Genomic DNA, 24,824 nt, shown 5'->3' with positions numbered 1-24,824 from the left:
TGTGATGTACATATGACTTCATGCACGACATGAGCGTGTCGGTTTTGAGATTGCTGATCTGCAGCATGCATTGTTGCTATCCTCCTGTTTACAGCAACCCCAATGATCCTGACCATGTACATTACATGCATGGGATGATTTTTCTACTTAGATAAGGATAAGCTTTTACTCGGCCCTACTCCGATCACATTTCATCGGTCATCTCCACGTCCACCTGCCAGCACGGCCACGGTGACCCATGCGGGGCGACTGTAGCGCTCACTGTATATACTGTGAGAATGAGATGCCTTTTCACCTCCTTTATACATCTCAACTGGATGACATACATATCTTCGAACGTACTGTGTCAGTCTGACTGTAGACGTGTATAGGCTGCTGTTCGACAGTCGACTAGATCACAGCTTTACACAATGAGTATGAACAATAGTCGGCTCAGACCCGACTATCAACCGCTCCTCTCTAATCAATCCACATCCTCTCTCGACGTCAGCAGTCGATTCAGTATCGAAGAACACGACGAGAATGCCAACTCGAAGAAGAGCAAGTTGTCGTCAATTATTAGCCTCAAGACTGTGCTTGCTTTGATATGCGGCATGATACTTTACCCTACGATGATGTGGGCGATCCGACCGCTCACTGATGGTCTAAGATCAGTGGACAGTGGGATGGAAGGGTATGGTGCTGGAACGACGAGTGTGATGACTAGTCAGGGAGGGGAGAAGGTCCCCGTCTGTGATACCGCGAATCTCTTACCTGTCAAAGCACCGCGCAAGAGTGAGTGAGGAAGGGAATGAGACTCCACGCACATACATGTATAGCGTTCCGACCATCGTCCCTTACTTGTGCTTACTTTTTATGAGACAAGATGCTAACCCATCGTTGCTGTAGATATCTGGAAAAACCTCTCTATCAAAGAAGCACAAGCTATCCGACAATGGCTTTGGGAACCCGAACGATCACTCAACTTGACGAGGAGTAATCTAGCTGCAGATAACGATAATTCCATCTTTATGATCGAGGCTTTCACACCGAAGAAGTTGGATGCATTGGCTTATCTTAATGGCTCGACGGAGATCCCGGACAAGTACGCACATGTGAGTGGGATAATGCAAAGGCGAAGATGGGTGTGGGCTGATTGTGGTAATCAATGCTGTCGCAGGCCATCATACATCATGGATCCACGGAGCAGATTGTGGACTACCTGATTGGACCCCTACCTCTTTCCGAGTACACGACCATCCGTCCCTTGACGGAGATCTACCATCGTCCAGACATCCCTTACAATGGTCAGTCTTAGAAACACCTTTCCCTAGGCTCGGACATAATGTTACGCCGTGCTCGACCGTGGCCAGTCCGACATGCAAAGCACTGACAGTCATATGTTGTACACCTCAGCACACGCCTTTAACCCAAATATGACAGCTTTCGGTCTTCTCATCGCCAAGCACTTCGGTCCCATGGCAGAAGTCACCCAAGACCTATTCGGTGGCGTAGCGTTGGGTATGGAGAATGACACTTTAATAGGGTCGGGTACCGCTCCTTTCAGCTATGATGGAGAGTGGAGGAGAGTCTGGGTTGGATTGAAGAAGAATGTACCGGGACATTTCCTACATCCCGTGGACCTATATGTTTACGTGAGTAGATTGAAGTTATCATCAAGAGCAACCTGCAGGGGCGTACCGCTGACACTACTCTTATTTCTGCCATTTGACAGTTCGACCTCTCCGGTACCGACCCTGCTCTTTGGCATGCTCTTCGGGTAGTCTACAACAACCAGGTCTTCGCTTCTCTTGAAGAATTCAAAGAGGCATGGGCAAACGGTACATTGATCCGATCTAAAAAGCCTCTCATCAACGATACTTCCGGTTGGGCGACCAGGAGCAGAGTAGGGAAAGGCAACAAGAGGGATCTAGACGACAGAGCCGGACCGAGGAGTGTCAGCTTTGACGGACTGAGGTTTAGAGTCGACCCGGACGAACAGTATGTTACCTGGAGTGAGTGAAACTCATCATACTCGTGACTGGACAGGCGCTCTCTGCTGACTTCGCGACTGCTCAGTGGGCTGGTCATTCTACCTCGGCTTCGAGAGAGATATGGGTCTGAACCTATGGGATATCAACTTCCGAGGTGAACGAATTATCTATGAGATCTCGCCGCAAGAAGCAATGGCCCAATATTCCGGCACGGATCCTCATCAAGCAACGACCGTGTTCTTGGATCGGGCGTTCGGAATGGGACAATCGGGTATGTATCATCCTTCTTCTTTCCTGGGCACGGTCTACCAACTTCCATGGCTTACTGAATATTGTCGTTCTGTTCCCTCGACAACAGTCAAAGAACTTATGGTAGGCTACGATTGTCCATCGGAGGCCATATACCTCCCCGCCACTATCCACACCGCCACCGGCTCGTCTACTCGACTCAACGCCATTTGTATCTTTGAGAAAGATTCGGCGAAACCGCTCAGTAGGCATACGGGTTGGCTGAAGGATGAGATGGGAGCTATCAAGGGGTACGAGTTGACGGTCCGGTCGATCAGTACAGTTGGGTAAGTGAGCAGTTACTACAGCATATGATAGGACTGGTCGATGATAAGCTTCAACAACCTAGCAATTACGATTATCTGGTGAGATATATGCTGGGCCAGCCGTTCTCGAGCAAAAGGCTGACCAATGTCGTTTAGTTCGACTACACTTTCCAACTTGACGGCACAATCGAGATAAGGCGTGAGTCACGATATCTTGTCCGATCTTTTCTTGGAGCTAGTTAATGATGATTCTACACATAGTCTCCGCATCGGGTTATCTTCAGGGTGGTGTTTGGGACAGTACGCAAGCTCCTTACGGTCACCAAATCCGAGATACGACTATGTAGGTGTGCCGCTACAAGTGTCTGTCCAAGGACTAACGATAACACAGGGGTTCGTTACATGACCACGTTATCAATTGTGAGCGTTCAACTTGTCTGCTCTCGCTTTGATTTTCTTCTGATTTTATTGGTTCTTTGCAGACAAGGTCGACTTTGATATTGCAGGCACTAGGAACTCGCTCACAGCCGCCACGCTTGAGACGGAAACGATCACCACCCCTTGGGTCAATGATGATTGGGGCAAGGTCCGTTCCGCTCGTGCACAGAATACGATAAGCGATCGCTGATGGTACAATCACCGCATGATGATCAGACGTTCACCCAGCAGAGAATCAATCGAAAGAAGATCCTTACTGAAGATGATTCCCGGTTGGAGTATCCCAAGAAGTACGTAAGACCCGCGCGGGCATCAGACTGCAGATATATTCACTAATATGGATCGAAATGGCAGTATGGAGGGCAACTATATCATCACGAACGAGGAAGAACATAACGCTTGGGGCTATCCTCGAGGATATGCCATTCATCCTGGTGGTGAGTGATTTCTAAGATCTTATTATCCTTGGCATGTTTCCTCGTACTGACCAAGTCGGCGTTGCGGTAAATCATTGTAGCAAGCGCGATCCACTTGACCAATCTTAATTGCAAGCGGACTCAGGACAATGTGAATTGGGCAAAACACCACTTGTCCGTGACGAGAAGACACGACAACGAACCTACGTCTTCGACGTTGTGGAATATACATCTTCCAGGTGCTCCGACCGTCGATTTCTACAAGGTGCGCATCATTCGGATTGTGGATATACAGTAGAAGAAGATGCTAATGGGCAACAACCAGTTCTTCGATGGTGAATCGTTAGACCAAGAAGATGTGAGTGAGGCTGTTGTCTGATGGGTAGTCTTTTGATGCTGACAATATGTGATCGTACAGCTCGTCGCGTGGATCAATTTGGGTACTCACCACATCCCTCGGGCTGAAGATTCGCCTCAGACACTCACAAACGTTGCGACGTGAGTGTGAAGTGATGTCCACAACCCCCTGTCTCGCTCATGTGGTTTTCTGACATTATCGCTTGTTCGCCTCTAGGTCATATGTCCTTCTCACCCCATTCAACTACAACGACTATGACGTCTCGATGGAGTGAGTAAGAGTTCTCCAAACAATCACTAGATAAATTGAAAAAGCCTTATTTATTGAGATATACAGTACGCTGACTTGTGTTACTGATGCGCCCGCCTCGCATAGATCGCTCAACTCCGTCTTACTTAACGCTCCTGAACCGGATGCAGAATGGGAGATCGACGAGAATGGGATCAAACCTTCGTTCTGTCTACCCAAAAAAGTACCACAGTTCACATATACTGGATTGAAAAGTTGGGATGAGGAGGGGAATCCGTTCAACGATGAGAGTGTTCTCATGCAGAGAAAGATGGGTGAGTTGGCGTGCCATGCCTCGTCAAAAGAGGAATGACGCTGATCTATGGATTTGGTTACAGCCGAGTCGTGGCACGGTATTCACGCAGAGCTAAAAGAGCTATAATGAGGTCGTCGCCGATTATCATCTTTCACTTTGTTATATGACCATCTAGGAGGATCTATCGTAATGAGGAGAGGCAGTTGTATATAATAGTCGGAATTGCAGTGGTGGATCTCCACGGACATCAGGGTGTACGTCTTCGATGTGTTTCAACGATCATCTGTACAAATAACATACACGGATATGTATCGACATGTGTGTTTAGACTTCACTAAGCAATCACACACCAAGAATCCTTCTCCTTCTGCTTCTTTTCCGCCTCTTTCCGCTGAGAGACTTTCTCAGCATACCTTATTTCCTTCTCCGCCATCCAGTTTGTTGAAGATTTTTCCTCTTTCATCATCATATTCACGAACTCGTCAGGACGTTCGCAGGGATAGTCTCGAGCACGTTCGAGTCTTTCGGTGGTCAGTTCGAATGAACGTGGTAAGAGGGATTCGTCCCATTTTCCAGTTTGTAATGTGGCAGCCAAGGCTTGACCAACGGAGAAGATCCGGGACTGAGGGATAGGGAGATGTCAGCGGCGGTCAAGCACAAGGGGGAAAAGAAAGGACATGATTTACCATTCCGTGACCGTGGAACCTGATTAGATCGGAAAAAATCACAAATTAGCTCTGGGATACACGCACGCTAGGCGCTACGAGACTCCCACTCACCCAGCAGCGAGGAACAACCCTTCTCGATCCGGTACAGGTCCAACGACCGGTAGGATATCTTTGACACGAGTCAAAATACCCGACCAAGATCTCGTCTCTCCTTGTCCTTTACCTTCAGGACCCCAACCTTCGAAATGATCCGGACAATATCGTGCGAGGTCTAACCAAAATCAAATCAGCAGCAATCGTTATTTCAGCCGGTCAGGTCATCTGGCGAATGGTGATGGGCCCACTCACACTCATCCCATACTTGATGAGTGATACTATCATCTAGACTGTTTCCGACACCAGGGTCGATCTTGCCTGCTCGGACTAAGGGGTCCAAACCACCTCCGACGACGATCCCGCCCATGGGGGTTTGGATGAGATACCCTTCGTCGGTCATGTTGTATGTGTATTGAAGAGCTTTCTCTCCGGAGAACGTCTCGGGAGGTGTGATGAGGGAGAGCTGGGTGAATTGTGGGAGGATACTAGGAAGTGGTAGAGACACCGTCAGTGGCAGCTTCGATGCATTGATCATGTTGCATTGATCCAAGAGGACATTCCAGATTGACTCTGTTCGTCTTGCCCGAAGTCTCGACGTGACTCACTGAGAATGTAAGAGCTCATCCTCTGGGAAGAAATCTTTCGTATACGCGTTCACACACAACACCACTCTCTTCGCCTGAATCGTCCCCTTGGCAGTCTTGACGGTCCATCCGCCTTTCTTTGAAGGTGTGATAGTAGAGACTGGACACCACGAGTAGATGTCATAGTCTGAATGAGGAGATTTGAGTGCGAGTCGTGCCAGTTCGGTACAGAGTTTGTGACTGGCGAAAGGAGATCGATCAGTACCACTGCGATGGAAAGTAGGGAGGAAGAAAGGGTACTTACGAATGAACAGATCCAGCTGGTCGGAGTTGGACCGAAGCGACATTCTTGAATCGTGAGACCTACAGCGTGTACACGATCAGTCACGATCGAAAATGCTCCGCGCACCTCGCTGTCACTTGACGACTCACTCTCTTCGCTTCAGCGGGATCATCGATCCAGGTCGTGTCGGTATCGTCTGCGTAGCCATATCGCTTCCTTGCGGCGAGCCATGCATCGTACATCTCCTTCATAGGACGAGCCTCAGCCTTCTGGTGAACTGCAAGGTCACACATAATCGCAGCGTGTCAGTTCACACCTACGAATCACAGCCATGAAGACGATTATGCCCGCAATGGAACGGCATTGTGACTTGAAGGGTTGAGGGAGAGTCATGAAAGAATCCCACTGACCTTCGCAAAGATGACCTCGCCAAAGATCAACTTTATCCGTTATTCCTTCATCGTGGATGATCTTGGTGATCAGTTCCATATTGTCCCGTTCCGCTTGGATAACGCGGACAGCTTCTTTCGAAGAGAGCTTTGTTCCGACTGGAGGAGGTTGGAGGAGGTTGTAATACCCATGAGCGGTAGCTGGTCCAAGGCTGCAAGGTTGAGCAATAAAACGCCATCAGCACAGCACAGCATAGAATAGTGACGGGTCTTGAGAGATCCTGTAACATAACAAGAAAGAGGGTGAAGGAGAGCAACTATAACTCACTGTCCACCATTTCTACCACTTGCACCACTTCCTATATCTTTCGCTTCGACAAGTACGACCTTCTTCCCATCACCTTCTGCTCCCTTTCTAGTCAGGAAATAACTCAAAGCAGAACCCATCATCCCCCCTCCTACGATCAAGATATCAGCATGGGAAGGAGGAGAGACATCCTTGTTGTGGTTGTATAGAGAGGAAGGACCGCGGTTGGTAGCTTGCCAATGAGATGTGGAGGAGATGAACGGTTGTGGAAAGCTCGACATTGTAGGCGAGGGCGTGATGGCTTTATGTATGGTTATAGGTAAGTAGTGTAAGTCAAGATGACGATCTGCTTTTGAGTTGAATGGTTTTGGATTGGTTTAATATATATAGCGTATCTAGAACCGTATTTGTCATGATGGAAGTTGGTCCGAAGTCGTTATTGAATCCCGGCCGGATCAAACTCTCGGTCTTCTCCGTGATCTCAAAACAAATTAGCGCCTCAGCCCATCCATAGATAGCGTGATCGATGCAACTTGTCAGAACAGAGAGCGATGCGTATGCACGACCCTGCTCATTCAACGACAGTGTCTATTGCTCTCCACGTGTCCAGAAGTGTATGCACAGTCTCCGCTGATCGTGAAAAACAGTCGGTGTTGTCAAGAAGTCGGTTGTCCTGCCATATGACCAATAGTGTATTTCCTGGTGCGGCGATCTGACCAATCCCGTTTCCTGTTGCTCTCAACAAAACTCTGACATACCGTCAGCAAGCTCATACCTCGCTGATCAGGACCTGCTTGGCTCGTCGCGACACGTAAAACGTTGCAGTCGGCGCGATAGACATCAACGATTGGGGAACGATAATCTATGTTTGTTTCATCCTTCCGGGTTGGTAGCGACTTGAGCACCAGAGATCAGTCTTTCTTCCCTCCCAGTCACTCCATTCTCTCTGCGAAATAGGTACAATGCTCGATGCATTATGGCTTCACTCTTCCAATTCGTTTTACGGGATGACTGATTTTGTTAATATATCTCCTGCAGCGGCACACCATGGCCCCATCTTCCACGTCACGATTCTACCGCCAAGCCACGTGGTTGTCCCACTCCCCGGATCCGAAATCTTGCTCTTTCTGTCTCCGCTTCCATTGATTTCTGACACATCTTCACATTACATTGACATTTGTACAACTCATCCTCCTATCTCTTAAAGCACGATCTGTCAAACCCCCTACTCATAATCGTAGGACACAGACATTGAGATAAGGCTCTGAACTCATACAAACTCTTACTACACACCTCCCAAACACATTTTGCACCGATAGACGCAAGCGAAATCGAAATAGTTGCCACCCGATCTTCTCCCCCCCCCCCTTTCTCCCCACCCCTTCAGTGTATCACTTCAGGCGTCGATTGCTCCTTCTCACAGTATGGCCGAAGCGTCCACGTCCTCTCGTCCCTTGCCCCCGCATATTCGACAACCACAACCTGGAGATGGCGCATTCTTAGCGTCCTCCACTCCTCGACCAGGCGATGGTGCGTATCTCGCTTCGCAATCGAGACAGAACGGTTTTGGATCTCGTCAAGACGGTTCTAACGGAAACGGTCAACGACGAGGTGGGAATAGGGGTCAGGGTGGTAGCAGGCAAACGCTTTCAACTGGAAGTAGTCAACCTGTCACGAATGGCGGCGATGGAGTAGAACGTTCTGCGTTCGGGAATGGTCCGCGAGGTGCCTCGCGAAACAGAGGACAGTCGTCCAACGGACCTATACGGCCTCGTCAACCTCGTCCGCAGGCTGGGGGTGGTGCTTCACCTCCATCCGTCAAGGTTCCACAGCTACTTCCCCTCGATCCATCAGCAGCAACGTTTACACCAGGCGCAGCGATTCGTGCGTCTGAGCTAGATCGTGCCAATGGCGAGCATACAGCCACACCATCAACATCGACCTCAAATTCGGCCACCGATGACAGTACCAAGAAAGGCAAGAAGCGAAATCCCCCTAAGAAGAATAATGCGAAGAAGAGGAACGAAGGTGGTGATTCAGCTACGACTTCACAGCGCAACGGGGATGGCGAGTTGGAGAAGACTGTACCACCACCCCAAATTCCTGTTTCGGGTCGACGAGCGGCCTTTCAACAGACCACAAAACTGACGACTACGATCTCGAGGACTTCTGCAGATGGAGCCGCGCAGAAGGAAGTGGCCAAGAAGGTGGAAAAGAGGGAGAAGAGGAACAAAGATGAACCCGATGATCTGGTCTCCAGATTGATTAGAGGATTAAAGAACCGTCCATTCCTAGAGTGTCCAATCGTGAGTCGGTTGAACAGGCTGATCTGTGAGGGCTAGAGCTGACCTTTTCGTAGTGCTTCAACGCTATCACGCCCTCTCAACCCGTTTGGTCTTGTTTGCCGCCTGATCATCCTCCTGAGCTGTCTACTCCAGCCGCTCTCGCCCTCAACCCAATCACCGGATCCACTAACTCGTCAAATCATTACACTGCTTGTTACACACCCTTCCATATTGACTGTATTCGCGATTGGGCGAACCGCAGTTTGACAGAAGAGCAGGAGAGAGCGCGTCAAGCCGGGCGAGAAGGAGAGGAGATTGCATGGCGATGTCCTGGGTGTCAGAAAAGGAGACCAGATCGAGTCGGCGGGTATAGGTGAGTTTCCCTTTCGGCAGGTGGTTAAAAGATCGTCCTACTGACTCTTATGTAGGTGTTTCTGCGGACGACTGTCACATCCACCTACTTTGACTTCGGCACCCCATTCTTGTGGTGATTCGTGTGCACGTAAGAGACCAAAGTGTTCTCACCCTTGTCCTCTGTGAGTATCGGGTTTGTGTGAGCCTTGTAATGCACAAGCTGATGTGCGATGCTTCGCTTAGCCCGTGCCATCCCGGTCCCTGCCCTCCGTGTCAAGTCGCCCTTGTTGTACCTTGCCCTTCTCATCACACACCTCTTACCGTCAAATGCGCCGCTGCGACTTCGAACAACGCCGCCATGTCGCCAGTATGTGACGAGCTGTGCTCTCGACCACTCAATTGCGGTAATGCCGATCACAACTGTCAAGATCTTTGTCATTACGGCGCCTGTAAGCCTTGCGATCAACGAGAAATAGCACGCTGTTACTGCGGCGATGACGAGAAGGATGTTGAGTGTGGATGGGGAAGGAAGACGGAGAAGATCTGCGCAAGATTGGACGATAATGGAGAAGAGGAGACATGGTGGGGCAAATACGATTGTGGAAAATCTTGCGAAAGCTTGTACGATTGTGGTATTCATCCCTGTAATCAGGTGAGTGATGGTATTGAAGGAGGTTACAAGAGATATGGATACTGATTGAGTTCGTTATAGACCTGTCATCCTCACCCTATCCACCCACTGCCCTGCCCGAGATCTCCTTCCATGGTGACTCACTGTCCATGCGGCACTACACTTCTGTCGAAGCTTCCTGGCTACCCTCGTCCGGACTGCCTTGCACCTATCCCTACCTGCTCCTCATCCTGTCCCAAGACACGACCATGCGGACATCCTTGTCCTCGTAAGTGCCATGCAGGCGATTGTCCCCCGTGTCATGAGGAAGTTGTGAGAGCTTGTCGATGTGGACAGAGCCAGTTGTTGGTCCCTTGTGATGAGCTGAGAGAGAGGATGGAGAACGGACAAGGAGAGGTCACTTGCGAAAGGATCTGCAAGGCTTTGAGGAAGTGAGTTGACCATTTGAGCATATATTCGATTGTATGAGCTGACCTAGTTCACAGCTGCGGACGCCATGAATGTGGACGCATGGTGAGTTTTTGGTGGCTCAACGCGGGGGAACGTAAGCTGATTTCGTTCTAGTGCTGCCCGCTCTGGGAACAAGCGAAGTACAAGAATAAAAACAAACGAAATGACGACCATGATCTATTCATGGATGACGACCTGCACAAATGTCATCTCACCTGCGGCAAGACGTTGAGCTGTGGTCTGCACACTTGTCCCAAGCCTGACCACAAGGGGCAGTGTGGAAGGTGTCTTCAAGCCTCGTACGATGAGGTGAGTTAATAGTTCAGCTATGGGTCTAAGTCAAGAGAATGCTGACATCTTGGTATAGCTCATCTGTCATTGTGGCCACACCATTGTTTACCCGCCGGTCGCCTGTGGTACCACTATCAACTGCTCGTACCCTTGCGCTCGACCACCACCTTCGTGTGGTCATCCTAAGACCCCTCACTCTTGTCACGAATCCGTCGAATGTCCTCCTTGTCCTTATCTTACCACCAAGTCCTGCGCTTGCGGCAAAGACCCGTCCGTCAAGAATGTCAGATGTTCACAAGATCGAGTATCTTGTGGCCAACCGTGTGGCGAGCTTCTAAGTTGTGGATATCACAAGTGCAACAAGCTATGTCATCGACCCGGTGAATGCGAGACATGTACGCAAGTATGCGGCAAACCGAAGCGCATCTGCAAACACCCTTGCACGGCGACCTGTCATGCTCCCGCGAAATGTTCCGAATCCGACCCTTGTCAAGCCATCGTCACCCAGTCCTGTGCGTGCGGTAACTTGCAACAACGAACATCGTGTGGAGCCTCTTCAGTCAACCCTAGATCGAGAGAGGTGGAACAGCTGAAGTGCAATTCTGAATGCGCGGTGAAACAGCGCAATGCGAGGTTGGCGGATGCGCTAGGCATCAAAGCGAATGAAAGAGGACAGGAAGTCTACGAGGACGAATTGAAGAGCTTTGCAAGTGGAAATCATGGATTCGTCAAGATGGTGGAAGGGACTTTTGAAGACTTCCTGAAAGGTGCCAAGCAGAGTATGATCCTGCCTCATAGTGAGTTTCGCATCCGCCTCTGTCTCGTTTCAAGAGACTTTATCATTCCGTGTGTTACATTTTCGCTGACACGATTTTGGCTTACCTCGCAGTGCCACTTGCCAAACGTACATTCGTCATGTCCCTCGCTGAACATTATCGTCTCACTCGCGAACTCATCGACCAAGAACCCAATCGATCCGTACAAATTCGTCGACGAGTCGATACTCGAGTCCCTACCCCGCTCCTCAGTGCTGTCGCACAACCGACAATCGTCCAACCTCTGCCGGGACCTTCGAGATTGGTCACTAGTCTCAACGGAGGTAGTTCAGGCGGATGGGGTAGAAGTGCAGGGGGGAAAGGATTAACAGCCGCTGGGATAGTGGCGAGTTCGAACACGAGTACTGCTTCTTCTCCGACTTTGGGAGGATGGGGTAGTAATGCCGGTTCAGCAAGACCATCTCGAGTCCCAACGCCTGTCGCGCCGATTTTGAGCGAGAGATCGGCACCGCCCAGTCCTAAGAAGGTCGTACGTGGATCAGGCGGCAAATCAGCTCAGGGAGGACAGGGGGACGATGATTGGGATGTGGACGTGTAGTGGATCGAGAGGAGTTGAATAGCATTTATCATCAAAGCAAAGACAAAGACAGAATCACACAGATTCTGACAAATCATGGAAGTGAACAATATGCATGGTGTGAATATAAGCACTATTTGTCGTAAATCGTCGTGACGTTCTATGGTCGTTACATGTCCTCCTACTCCTGTGACTAAGATTAATCCTCATAAGCATCTCCACCTTCTTCTACATGGCCAAAAATAAAAGTCAGCGAGAGTTCTCAGAAGGATTTGTATACGCTCAAACGCTTGTGGGCTTTTGTGAGGAGGAAGGGGAAGGATCAGACCATGAGAAAGACAAGACGTACCATCACCACCTTCATCATCATCCCCTTCACCATTATCGAAATAATTCGCATCGTAATCTTGATGATCCGAATCATCGTCGTCGAAATCGAAATCTTCTTCAGCGGAAGATGCTTGTGATTCCTGAATGCGATTAAAGAAAAACAATCAGAATCCATAGTACGCAGTAAACGATTTGTGGTTTCGCTTTGAGCTTGAGCTGAGAGCAGAGCTAGGGTGTGAAGGGGGGGTGGGGAGATAGGGCATGGTCATCCTGACTCACCTCGTCGTCCGCTTTGTCGTCGCCGTCATCTTTATCTAAATCATCGACCTTTCTCTTCTTCTTAAGTTCTGTGAGTGAGCGAGGAAAGTAGAATCAGCGACATGTCACAAGCCTCCACCAGAGGGACAGGGAGTTAGAGCATTGAGGTGAGAAGAGTATCATCGTCGTGATCCGCAAGACCTCTCCATATCAGCGGGGTATGAGTCACACTCACTAGCTTTTGGTTTATCAGCCGATCCATCGAAATACTCTGTCCAGAGGGCTGGTGGGAAATAGTTTTGGTCCATGTGTAAAGCTACGGGATCGATCTTGGATGGACCGGCCGATGAGGAAGGGGAGTTGAATCGATCAGAGTAGGATTCGATCTCTACGATGGGAGAGCAAGGGGAGGTTATTGAAGCGTAAAGCGGCAGGACAGATGACAGATGCAAGGAGATGGTAGAGTGGGTCCATCAGAGCAAAAGGTAACGAGATGGTAGGTGGATAGCTTGAGTGGAGTTCCAACACCAAGCATTACCCCAAGCCTTGTAGACCTTGCACTCGAAACTCAACCCAGCTCCGACCGGGACAGCAATGTGAGGACGAGAGGTCCCATTCACGGTCCACTCACCGATCCCAACCACTTTCCTCTCCCCAGCTATTCTCCAAGGTGGTATCTCATTCTGCGCAGACGACGACGAAACCTCTCCTGGTGCTTTCCCATCCACCAGTGTCGTAGCGAGCGAGATGGTATGTGACATGATTAGCGATTCGTGCGGTGTCGGTTCGGGTAGGTATGATTTGTTGGTATTTTCCAAAGGCTAGGAGAAAGAAGTACCAATTGGCAGATATTGATATCAGCACTTTATCTTATCACATCTCACGAGCGAACAGCGAGCCAGCGAGCGAGCCAGTCAGTCAGATGTGTGTGCTACTCACCGGATATAACATGTTGCTACTATATTTCGGCATCGTCCTCATCCTATTCAACGCATCTGTCCATTCTTGATTATTCCCAAAACCTCCAGGTGGCATACCGCCCGGTCCACCTCCTCTCCCTCTACCTCTGAAACCACCTCGTGACATGATGAGCTGCTAGCTTGATCTTTCAGTCGACGTCGGTGCGGAACGGTAGCGATGTGATGTGATTTCGCAGGCGATGCTTCCGATGTAATCTTGTGATTAGGTATCGAAAGACAAGAAAGCAACAAAAACATCCAAGAAAGAGACGAACTCCCTCCACTCTCCCTCACTCGCTGTTGTGCCACTCCCCTTCATTCGCCGAATTCCCGAAAGAGGGGATTAGCGGGATCTAATTGATATTCCGGAATGGTAATTACCAGAGACCTCATTAGGAAATGACTCGTAATTGATTAATTGAATTGAATTGAATTGAATTGGAATTGAATAACCCCACACTTTGACGGTGACAGCTGATAATAATAACCAAAGATACGATAGTCGATAGTCACACATTGATCGTCACATTCAACCTTCCTTCGCATCTTTACTTACAACTTGCTCTCATCCCTTAACCCTCCAACTCACCCACCCACGATGAGCTTATCAAAGGCAGACAAGAGACCGGACGTTCCTACAGACGATGATGTCTGTGAGTACCTGTTCTCGCTTTGGGGTCCTTTCGCAGTGGGGAGTGTCCTTGAGTGGAGGTGGTTAGACGCGGTAACCGAGGATAATGAACGGGATGGTATTGGTTCTGGTCACTCCTGCTGCTGAAGTCATGCAAGGAGAACGCTCTATCATGTCATTCATCAGACTAGGGTGTCGGGGTGAAGAGATGATGTGCATGCTTGTGCTTGGCCCGCGCTGCGAGGAGCCGATTTGACCGTGTTGCTACGATCTTCAAGCCACGTTCGTGGCTGGACTGGATGTCGCGATGTTCATCAACGCCTCTAAGACGCTGTAATCTGAGCACTTGCGGTATCCTCTCCCACCATGCTCTCATAAGATTTAGTTATGACTCGCCGCTTCCCATCCCGATTATACAAGACCACACAAGCTGATCATTCACCTTGACTTTTAGCGATCCACCAATTCACAGATGAGAGCGGTGCACCGGCCACTCTTCCCGAAGTTGGAAATGGCGGAGACGAGAGCAAGATGAAGGTGTTATTGGGTTTAATGAAGAAGTGAGTGACCTCCCACACTATTGTGCTTGGTTCTTCTGAGCACGAGCGTTTGCGTAAGGGCGCGGTGGACTGACACGTCGCACTTTCAGGTTGATAGGTGTCAAGGATGTTGCGAATCTGTGAGCTGAATATTCTGTGCTGCCTGAGATAGATCCAGCTAACATATGATCCATTGACAGCCGTCTCTCACTCCCTGCTTCCCTGCTCGAACCCGTACCTAACCTCGAATACTGGACCTACGCCGACCGAGCAGATATCTTCGCAGCGTGAGCTTTTACATAAAACCTATATCAGGAAATGAGGAATGAGAGCTGATATCAGTTGTTCTACGTAGTATCGGCGATTCGTCCGATGAGCTTGAGAGGATGTTGGCCGTCTTGCGATTCTGTTTCAGCAAAGAACTCAAATTCATCAGAGCGAGATTAGGGAAACCCTACAATTCAGCTTTAGGTGAGCTGGGCTTTCTTTTCCTCCGAAACACATCACAAGAAGAATAAGAACGAGAACCTTAGCTGAGATCTGGTTTGGGTATACTAGGCGAACACTTTAGATGTTCTTGGAGATTACCGCCCATCGTCATTGATAAAGAGACTGGAGAACCAATTATCAGAACTCATATTCACGTGCCATTACCTGGAGAGCCGGCATATGGTGGCCAAGGCGGTAGTGGGTGGACGACACCTGTTCTGAGGCCGGAGGATGGCGGGAAACCAAATAGCGAGGCTAGGTGAGTTCGATCTTTCTCGCTTGCTGCATGGAACAAATAGTCTCATGGTAGGATGTTGCTGACTTGCTTGCTCGGTACCGCCACAGCTCTATCATCTCGAGCTCTTCGAAAGCCTCAAAGAAACAGTCGCTCAGCTCGCTCAGTATCAATAGGGGCATCCCAGGTCCAGGGGAGGAGATCGAATCGGACCCAGATGCGGGAGTGGTGGATTCGGAGAAGGTGACAGTGGTGTTTTTGGTGAGCAACTCCACATAGCATCGTTGTGGTACGTAGCTGACATTTTGTGAAATTTCAGTGCGAGCAAGTATCACATCACCCCCCAGTGTCTGCGGCCTACTACTATTGTCCTGAGAAGGGTATCGAAGGTTTCGGTATGGATCAAATCACAGCGAAAGTGTCAGGAATGTGTGGGTTCAGCCAACAACAACTCTGCGATAGATAGCATCGTGCTGATGAAGTGTCGTAGCGGTCAAGGTTGGACCTGGAGCAAGCAACAAGGGTATTTTCTTGAGAATAGCGAGGGACGGACCAGGCAAGGGCGAGGTGAGCTATGGTGTACTTGGTGGAACCAAAGAGGAACACAGCTGACAGTGCACGCTCTCGCATCGCAGGAATACCAAATAACACACCCCGCCGCTGCGGTCAATGGTATCCTCAAAGGTTCTTACTACGGAACCATCAGCGATCAGATCCAAATCACTTGTAGAGAAGGAGAGAAGAGTAATACGAAATATCGTGCTCTGATAGACTACAAAGATGAGGTGGGTAACTCGCTTTGTGTGCGACCGAAGCGGAGCTGATCGGTGTCACTGTGGATACTCTTAGAGCTGGATCGGTAAACCTCGATTCTTGTTAGATGGTGTTGTTTACAAGTACACCGTTGGCGACGCGGAGCAAGAAGGATGGACAAAGCCGAAGCAGGTGCCGTCGGACAAGGTCGCGATTCACATCGAGGGTAATTGGATGAAGCAGATCAGATATCGATACAAGGGGTCAAAGGTGAGTCGCAGTTACACATCTTTCGAAACCTGGATCTGCGCTGCCCAAGTGTGGCTACTGGGAATTACTTTTCGTCTTCCGTCAGCTTCCCTTGTCGAGGATCGAACTCTATGCTGACGCTCGGTGCCTCGCTAGGAATGGAAAACCCTTCTCGATCTCGATCTCCTCGCCCTTATCCCCAAAGACGTCCGACCCCTCTCTCAACAAGACGAGCAAGAATCTAGGCGACTGTGGGATCCAGTCACGCAGCAGCTTTTGTCGAAGAATTGGGGGGAGGCCACGAAGCATAAGCAGATCATAGAGCAGAAGCAGAGAGATAGAGCGGCTGAGCGAAAGGCAAAGGGTGAAGAGTGAGTGCAAGCGTGTTCGATATCCTTCATGCCCCACAACGTGTCATGAACCAGGGGTAGCAGAGCGGTTCAGTGGCGTCGGGGGATGACCAATCATCGACCAGAGTATGGGTTTAGCAGAATTGTTAATGCTGACCTGTCTCCACTTTGCCGCAGACACCAATCAAGATACTTTGAACCCAATTACGAGAGCGGTAAACCGATCTTGACAGAGGCGGGCAAAAAGGCTATCGAAGAAGAGATCAAGAGACAGCGAGGCGAATAAGCATGGGCGGACTAACGTGTTGTGGATGTATGTATGTTGGGGATACGACCCAATGACCTCAAGGTCGGGGGGAGGTGGGATTGGGTTAGTACCGGGTACGGGATTAGATAGTAGGTCGTGTGGAAGTCAAGTCGGAGGAAGCTTTGTATCATAGGTTTCAAGTTCTGTTTTCGTTCTTTCTAGAATACCACACAAGATTGCTTTAATTTATATCACACGCAGACAAGTTGAGAAGAATATGGACACGGATGGGATGCATTTCTTTTCATCACACACGATACGATACGCTTGTCATGTTTGAGCTGCAATAGCCAGTTCAATCGCGGACGAGGTATGACACGACCTTGCAGATTGGGGTGAGAATAGGGATCACATCTTCTCGCTATCATTTATGATCGGTTTGGGTCACGATGCAGGAAGTGGGAGACAAGATGTATTGTATTGGTTATTTCGACTATACATTGTGAAAGAGAGATGAATTGTGATGTGATGTGATGCAAAATGAGCCGAGACAAACACTGATTATAGTCGAGTCAACATTAATGGAAAGCAAAAACAACTCTCCCCCTTCTTCTATTCAGCGGTGACAGCCTAGCTTCTCACGTATCCTGTGACAGTCCTTGGTATGTCCACCCTACACACGAGGCTTCTTGATTCGTCCACCTGCCATACTCCTTCTCACATCCCTTTTCCCAATAACATCCCCTAGACCTTTCTCTAACCCACCTCCTCCACCTGCCGAACCGTTCTTCCGGGGACGAGAACCGCTCTGCCCTACACCACTCCCGTCTCCTAGACCGAAGACGACCACTCTGCCTTCTCTACCCGCACGTCCGGCACGTCCTGCCCGATGTACGAAATCCAATACGTCCCGAGGTGGATCGAGCAGGAATATAGAAGAGACGGAAGGATGGAAATCGAGTCCTCGAGAGAGTAATGATGTAGTCACGAGAATACGTCGACGATCTTTGTTCGAACTACCAGCAGCAGTGGTGGGTTTGGGTTTGGTAGAAGAAGGTGCTTCGTAAGTCGATTCATCGTTCTCGCTTTTGACTTCGGATTCGGTCCAAGTTGCAGGTGAGATCGTAGGTTTTATAACCTCCCTCCGCTTCACATCGGCAGGTAAGAGGAATTCGTCCAAAGCTCCATTCCTACCTCTCACTCTCTCTTCACCATCACCTGTCCAAGCTAGACACTCCAACCCCTTGAGTTCTAGAATACTAGCGAGCTTCTCCACTTTCTTATCAGAATTGACGAAGATCACAATCTTGCTTTTCTCCTCAACCGCACCGGCACTGGCACTGGCACTAGGGGTAGCTGAGGGGTCAGCGGAATCAACCGCCGCTGCCGCCGCCGCCGCTTTGAGTTGAGATTTTCGCTTGATCGCATCTTCCGAAAAGGCTCGTCGGATCTCATGCGCAACGTCGGCGAAACGGTTCTTGGTTCGAGAGGGAGGCACGAATCGCGTCTCGAGCTTGGGAGGGAGTTTGTGCAGACCGGGCGATAGGAGGTGAATGAAGCCTGGAGCGGCTTCGGTCTCACTGACTTCTGACGATGAGGAGTCGAGGTTTTCAGAAGGCGCGGACGAAGTTGAGGAGGTGAAAAACGGATGAGAGTTGAGGAGATTGAGAAGCGATGGAGGGAGAGTAGCGGTACACAAAATAAGGTTGCGTGGCGATAATTTGGTCAAGACAGCAAGTGTTTCTTCGGAAAAGTCACCGCCTAGATGCGATATGTATCAGCTTGTGCTTGAATGACGAGCGAGACGTGAACGGCGTGGTACTTACCCAGCAACACATCTGCCTCATCGATGACCATCCATTCGACCTTATCTCTTCTCACTATCCCCTTCTTCTCTTCAGGCTTCCACAACCCTGCTCCTACATCTTCCTTATCCTCCATCTCCTCTTCCTGACCAGGTCTCTTGATACCCAACATCCTTCTCACACTACCCACCGTACCCATCAAGACATCCGTAAGACCTCTACGATCGCCCACTCCTCCTGCGGAAGTATCGCTCAGTCCTACGACGCTAAGCTTCGTATTGTGAGTGAGGGATTTGGCGAATCTCGTAGATTGTCGAGTAAGTTCGTGTGTCGGTGATAAAATAATCGAACGAGGATAAAGAGCGTCGACGAGTGTGTCACTTTGATCGGAATGATGGTCGGTAGCTTTGAGATGATGAAACAAGGGCACAAGATAGGCAAATGTCTTTCCACTTCCCGTCTCAGCACCGAGTAACACTCTCGTACCGCCACTTCCACTTGTCGTAGATGTAGATGGTAATGAAGATAGTCGCTCATAAGAAAGAGTTTGAATAGGAGTCGTCACTCCATCTTCCCCGAAACGAGCTTTGAGAGACTCGATCAGGCCACCTTGGAGCGAAGTGAAAGTATCAAAAGTTCGAGGTCGAGCTTGTGCTGGATCAGCTAGAGTTGGTGTGGTAGCATATGTCGGGGGTTCAAAGGGTTGTGATTTGGGATATCGAGGTTCAGTAGGACGATGATGAGGCTGCGAGCCACCACTCGTGTCGTCCCGTTCGGTAGAGTTGGGGTACCGAGAACGGGGAGGTCTGGAGTAAGACGATGAAGGGGAAGGATCGAAGTTTGCTAATCTTCTGGAAGAGGAAGGAGCAGGACGACCTTTATCGATGTGGGCAAGTCCGGCACCTCCTCCATATCGAGGCGGTCGAGATTGACCTCCGAATCGAGAGGAAGAGTCTGATCGAGGAGCGTTTCTCGAGCCGAAGTCGGGTCTTCTCTCTCCGCCACCATAGCTAGATATGGGTCTGGCTCCATGATCGGAAGGGGACGATCCGAACGAGCTCCTTCTACCTTCTCCCGAGCCCGAGTTGAGATTGTAGTCGCTCCTTCTTCTATCCCCTCCTTCCGGTCTATCACTCCTCCCAAATCCCGCTCGACGATCACCATCATTCCTCTCATTTCGCGAGAAAGACCCGCTCGTCCTATCACGGTCGGACGATCGGGATAGACCAAAGTTCTTGGGTCTAGCTCCTCCGGCAGCTGAGGGAGGCGAAGGATGTAATGCTCGAATGAGGATATGACGAAGTGGAGGCGTCGTGAGTGCTATGCTCGATAGTCGAGATCCAGAGCGAGGGAATATCATCCTGATGGCCTTCCTTCAGGTCTCCGACTTGCGCCTAGTTGAGCGAAAACAACAAGAGAGGTAAGGTGAGTATAATGGGACAGAGTCTATCGTGTTGAATCGAATCAAGGCAAGGATTGCATCGATGTCATTATCTAAGAAGTTATGTCAGCCTAACTTACGTTGGGCGATAAACCGATCACGTGATACCATATATCATACCGAGATTTGATTCCGTCGAAACCGTCGCGAGAAGGAATTGTCGTTGTCACTGGGATACAAATTCTCATTCATTCAACTCGTATCTCTCCTTCTCTTCTCTTCTTTCAACCAACACGATAGACTATGGTGAGTCTACTATTCCTCTTCTCACCGCTCCTTCTCCTCAATTACCCAATACACACCATTCTCACCTTTCCCTTCATCTCCTCCTTTATCCTCTGCGCGAGAATCTCCCCCATTCTCCAAATCACCCTCCCCTTCCTACGAATGAAGAGCGGCAATTATGCCCCATTGGCACCTCTTGACCCAGGGTCTTGGCGTCCAGCATCTTTTACGAAAGTTGCTTTTCAAAGGACGATCCGAGGCCACTGCTCTCACCGGACTATCTGATAAACAACCTACCTACTACCCTACCTATCCCGATGTTTTTTGTGGAAAGCTTAGCCAATACGATGGAAAGGAATGGTAGAGCTGACGTCTATTGCGATCGTTCAGATATATAACTACCTTGTATAATATGATGAGAGACCGCAAAAGGGGATCTTCGGCGTGAAGGGATTGAGGAGTTGTAACGCGTTTGAAATTTGATGCATTATAATATGTCTACCTATTGCAAGCTTCCCATTCACATTCTCATACCCATCCCATACAATGCACTATTGCGTCACGTATCTTCGATTGTGCTTACAAAGTCGGTATTGCAAACACATACAAACCTATGAAGACAGCTCTCTATTGCCCTCCTTTCACGACCAACGCCACAGGGGTAGGGCGCGAAAGGACGAATGCAGGTTTGCTACTCCGCCAAGCAAACCTGTTCAGTCATGGTAGTCGGGGTCTAATGGCCACCTGCCTGGCTCATGTAGTATCCCCTCATCTTCATCTGCGGAGTTTGATGAGATTGATCTTCTCTCCCTCAAATCAACGTCCTTCCGATTTCTTTTCCATACTGTAATAAAATCCTACAGAGTAGCTTGCCTTTGCGCTTTTGTACACAAGATTCATACGCACACTCACGCAGATCACTCTGCTGACGTACCAAGCTCCCTTGCCACTGATCTGCTCGTCGATGATCACCTTCAAATACTGATCCTCACTCACGTCTCTCCCCAACACTAACCCCTTGTGCTAAACACCCTTCGAATCACAATCCAACTCCGCTTCTAGATACCCCGCCAAGCACGATGCACCGTTTTTACTCCGACACGACTTTCGTGCCCCGTCATCCATCACGGCTTAATCCTTCGCACCATGATCGGCCTTCGAGGGGCTTACCGATCGGCGTTGTTCAGAGAGGGACGATGTCGATGCCTACTTCACCGGTGATGGGGATGAGAAAGGTGTGTTTCGATGCGGATTTGGGAGGAGGCGGGGATGATGTTGCGTTCACGGTGAGTTGGGTTGTGGCGGACATCGTATACTGTGACTAGTGGTCGAAGAACCGGTGTACTCATTCTTACTCCGTCGTAAAAGGGCCAATCGCAGAGAGCGCAGGAGACCGTCACCGAACAGCCACAGATACCTCAGCATGTCAGTGCTGCGATAGACGCCTCATACTAACCCACTCGTGGGAAGTGGCAGGGTTGATATGATTTGCTGACTCGTGCGGTATAGGTGTCGCCGCTCGATATTCGTTTACCTGCCACAGCAGGCGGTGCGCCGACATGGAACGAGATCAATCCTTGCTCTCCAGTACCGGGTTCAGCATCAACAGTACCACCCCATTCAGCCTCCAAGAGCCCTCACTCAGACTTATCGCCACCTGCGACTGCGCCCATACAACCCACTTCCAACTTCACAATGGCGCCACAACCAGCCCACCTTTCACCGACGCCGACGCCTACGACTGCACTAGCCCTCGGGCCGATTTATGATAGTGATATCACCACCACCACCCCTACCACAAGTACAAGTTCTTACCACAATATCGTTGTCAATCCTGATCCGAACGGGATGGCAAATGTTCACTCGGCACATGATCAGACGAACGAAGATACCGGCGTCATAGTCGGGGTTGGAGTTGAGGAAGAGTTCGGTTCAGGTGAGGGTGGTAGGAAGAAACGAGTCCAGGTGAGGAATGCATGTACGAATTGTCAGAGGGCTTGTAAGAAATGTTCGAACACACGGTGAGTTGGTTTCATTTTCGAATTCGAAGAGTTCCGACATTCTCTCGTGGCATCGAGTCGAGGAATGAATTAACTACTCTTATCCAAACAAATTTTAATCTGTGGTCTATCGAAGATCAGTCTGCTAACGAACGATGTCCGATCTATCTGCCCTTCGCACAGACCTTGCGAGAGATGTGTGAAGCACGGATTGGATGACTGTGTTGACTCTACCCGCAAACCTCGCAAAACCGGTGTCAAGCGGTGAGTACCTCCATCTCCTTCTCAGCAGAAATATAAAACTTTTGAAATTGTACACTTCGTCCGAGATCATCATCTGCACGCACGTGTATTTGTGTCGTGAAAGGAGGACATCCGCTGACATGGTATTGTAGAGGACCATACAAACGTCGTGCGTCCAAATACGATACGATAGGTCCATTCTTTGGTAAATCCTACGCTACTTCATCGCAATCTGCTGCTGGGAGACTATCACACACGTCTCAATCAGCGAATCAAGCCCATACGGGATTCCGTGCAAACCCCTCCGTTCCACTCAATGGTGGTAATACAAACACTCTGACCAACAATAGCATGATTCACGGTTCTATCCATACTCACCTCTTATCAGACACTTATCGCTCAGTACCACTAACGCAGCTCCAGCTCCGAGCAATTGCGTCTTATACTCATGTCCAGCCTAAACTCGGCGGCGCTCATCTTCCCACTACACAACATGTAGTACCGACATACCTACCTCCCGGTCCGCGCACGGGAATTGGCGCCGGTATCAATCCCTCGATGGCTGCTGCCTTTGCAGAGGCGAATGCGAATGCTAGTTCGCTGGCTCAAGCGCTTTCTGCAGCATTGACGGGTCCAAGGTGGATAAATGGACAACGACTCGATCCGAACGCTGCAGTCCAACCTAGCGGGGCTTCATCTGCCATGTCTGGGGGCATTACTACTTCTGATTCTGCAAATCCGGTGGCAAGAGCACCTAGACACAAGGGGGACGGAGGTAAGGTCGGATCTGCATCGAGGACCACCGCCACGACGAAACAGAAATACAGAATCGTCACAGCACCCAAACCATTGTATCCCAAAACGTCAACTACATTCCCAATATCGCTGAACGGTGATAAAGATGATCCGTTTAGTAGAGCAGTTAGTCCGATCAGACAATTTGGTCCAGATTCTTCTGGGTTGGAGTTGGAGATTTTCAAGCACAAGCGGGGCAAAGAGGGTGAAGATGGAGTACCAGTACCGAGTCCGAAAACAAGGAAGGGGTCTGGAATGGGTTTGGAAATGTCAGAGGGTCAGGATACCTCGCAAGAAGACGTAGCGGGACATCAGACCATTTTGCACGCGCAAGAGCATACCGTTGTGACGAATGCAGAACAACAACTGGTTCAGTTTTACGGGATCGCTCAAACCCAGACTCCGGCCATCTCACAAAGTGCCAGTGCTACCAATGCCAAATACGAGACCAATCCCACGACTACCACAACTGCCAATACTAGTACTAGTATTGGCGGTCCACCATCACACAACTTCAAGATCCATCGACCTTCCTTACGCACACTAATCTCCCACTCGACGTCAACGTCGCGCGCACCATCGCCTGATCGTGAGAGGGAGGCAGCGCAATCTCCAACTTTGTTCGATCAGCCAATGAATATGGACGAGGTGGATCTACAATTGAGAGATTGGCAGGGATGGACACGGGAGGATGATGGTGATGGTCATGGCGAGGAGAACGAGGCGTTGATAGATGGGTTTGGAACGATACAGGAGGAAGAGAATGGGATGGGAACGACGGTAGATCTTGGGTTCGAAAGTATGTTCAGTGGTTAGTCTTTCAACATTAGTTAAATTACTGGTCGATTTTTGGGTTCATATGGATTTGTTGGGTCGGTTCTCGTTCACGTCTGTCAACCCGATCAGTCTGTATCGGACGGGATACTGTATCAATCAACCGGACAGCCTGGTCTGCAAGGTCGGGAACCAGTGAGCGTAACGGTCTGTATCAGTAACATCATCCGCACTCGTCATGATCGACTGAGCCACAGCCAGGGAACTCTCAAACGGTCACTGGTAGGCTGTCGAGTCGAGTATTGTGGTGATCGGTCATGAATCTGACAGAAATGACCGCGCGGAGAACTCCCTTGCATTGAAACCACTTGACATAAGCCCAGCCTGCGTATCACCACACCTCCTCATCGCCCCATGGCAACTCTCACACCTCGTAACACTGTCAACGGTGGGGTCACTCCGCAGCCCACTCGTATCCGTCCTCCACGGTAAGGAACCTGAGAACACCACTTGCATCATGTCCAGCT

At 49.8% G+C, this 24,824-nt stretch overlaps 8 protein-coding genes across 8 annotated transcripts; 5 read left to right on the top strand and 3 right to left on the bottom strand.

Annotated features, from left to right (window-relative positions):
• Positions 1-410: 410 nt before the first annotated feature.
• On the top strand, positions 411-4,409 carry CI109_106282 (uncharacterized protein; the record flags this gene model as incomplete). Its single annotated transcript, XM_032007845.1, has 20 exons — positions 411-774; positions 889-1,094; positions 1,160-1,286; positions 1,396-1,634; positions 1,715-1,994; positions 2,059-2,244; positions 2,332-2,548; positions 2,611-2,626; positions 2,684-2,726; positions 2,789-2,870; positions 2,919-2,947; positions 3,010-3,113; positions 3,182-3,255; positions 3,320-3,402; positions 3,483-3,646; positions 3,707-3,739; positions 3,800-3,879; positions 3,956-4,009; positions 4,115-4,302; positions 4,366-4,409. 20 exons carry the CDS (start codon positions 411-413, stop codon positions 4,407-4,409), a joined length of 2,613 nt encoding a protein of 870 aa, XP_031857854.1.
• Positions 4,410-4,617: 208 nt separating this feature from the next.
• CI109_106281 (uncharacterized protein) lies at positions 4,618-6,891 on the bottom strand (the record flags this gene model as incomplete). The annotated part of the gene is made up of 9 exons (XM_032007844.1): positions 4,618-4,905; positions 4,970-4,988; positions 5,063-5,222; positions 5,300-5,532; positions 5,653-5,871; positions 5,936-5,994; positions 6,064-6,191; positions 6,325-6,515; positions 6,632-6,891. The coding sequence occupies 9 exons, from the start codon at positions 6,889-6,891 to the stop codon at positions 4,618-4,620; spliced, it is 1,557 nt and encodes a 518-aa protein (XP_031857853.1).
• A 1,143-nt stretch (positions 6,892-8,034) lies between these two features.
• On the top strand, positions 8,035-10,959 carry CI109_106280 (uncharacterized protein; the record flags this gene model as incomplete). Its single annotated transcript, XM_065967809.1, has 8 exons — positions 8,035-8,916; positions 8,970-9,268; positions 9,324-9,431; positions 9,493-9,901; positions 9,962-10,148; positions 10,366-10,393; positions 10,589-10,639; positions 10,698-10,959. The coding sequence occupies 8 exons, from the start codon at positions 8,035-8,037 to the stop codon at positions 10,957-10,959; spliced, it is 2,226 nt and encodes a 741-aa protein (XP_065823881.1).
• A 117-nt stretch (positions 10,960-11,076) lies between these two features.
• Positions 11,077-11,995, top strand: CI109_106279 (uncharacterized protein; the record flags this gene model as incomplete). The annotated part of the gene is made up of 3 exons (XM_032007842.1): positions 11,077-11,133; positions 11,244-11,418; positions 11,511-11,995. The coding sequence occupies 3 exons, from the start codon at positions 11,077-11,079 to the stop codon at positions 11,993-11,995; spliced, it is 717 nt and encodes a 238-aa protein (XP_031857851.1).
• A 178-nt stretch (positions 11,996-12,173) lies between these two features.
• On the bottom strand, positions 12,174-13,648 carry CI109_106278 (uncharacterized protein; the record flags this gene model as incomplete). The annotated part of the gene is made up of 6 exons (XM_032007841.1): positions 12,174-12,202; positions 12,324-12,444; positions 12,584-12,651; positions 12,798-12,950; positions 13,194-13,383; positions 13,502-13,648. 6 exons carry the CDS (start codon positions 13,646-13,648, stop codon positions 12,174-12,176), a joined length of 708 nt encoding a protein of 235 aa, XP_031857850.1.
• A 471-nt stretch (positions 13,649-14,119) lies between these two features.
• On the top strand, positions 14,120-17,053 carry CI109_106277 (uncharacterized protein; the record flags this gene model as incomplete). Its single annotated transcript, XM_032007840.1, has 13 exons — positions 14,120-14,174; positions 14,607-14,712; positions 14,802-14,831; positions 14,892-14,978; positions 15,047-15,162; positions 15,250-15,439; positions 15,526-15,676; positions 15,735-15,846; positions 15,906-15,982; positions 16,051-16,200; positions 16,265-16,438; positions 16,574-16,788; positions 16,945-17,053. The coding sequence occupies 13 exons, from the start codon at positions 14,120-14,122 to the stop codon at positions 17,051-17,053; spliced, it is 1,572 nt and encodes a 523-aa protein (XP_031857849.1).
• A 634-nt stretch (positions 17,054-17,687) lies between these two features.
• On the bottom strand, positions 17,688-20,179 carry CI109_106276 (uncharacterized protein; the record flags this gene model as incomplete). The annotated part of the gene is made up of 2 exons (XM_032007839.1): positions 17,688-18,775; positions 18,841-20,179. The coding sequence occupies 2 exons, from the start codon at positions 20,177-20,179 to the stop codon at positions 17,688-17,690; spliced, it is 2,427 nt and encodes an 808-aa protein (XP_031857848.1).
• Positions 20,180-21,564: 1,385 nt separating this feature from the next.
• CI109_106275 (uncharacterized protein) lies at positions 21,565-24,339 on the top strand (the record flags this gene model as incomplete). The annotated part of the gene is made up of 5 exons (XM_032007838.1): positions 21,565-21,771; positions 21,854-21,910; positions 21,995-22,506; positions 22,669-22,749; positions 22,881-24,339. 5 exons carry the CDS (start codon positions 21,565-21,567, stop codon positions 24,337-24,339), a joined length of 2,316 nt encoding a protein of 771 aa, XP_031857847.1.
• Between the last annotated feature and the right edge of the window lie 485 nt (positions 24,340-24,824).

Source organism: Kwoniella shandongensis, chromosome 11, assembly GCF_008629635.2.
Source record: "Kwoniella shandongensis chromosome 11, complete sequence".
Lineage (NCBI taxonomy): Eukaryota > Fungi > Basidiomycota > Tremellomycetes > Tremellales > Cryptococcaceae > Kwoniella > Kwoniella shandongensis.
The sequence above is the reverse complement of the archived record's forward strand: the minus strand, read 5'-3'. Positions and strand labels throughout refer to the sequence as shown.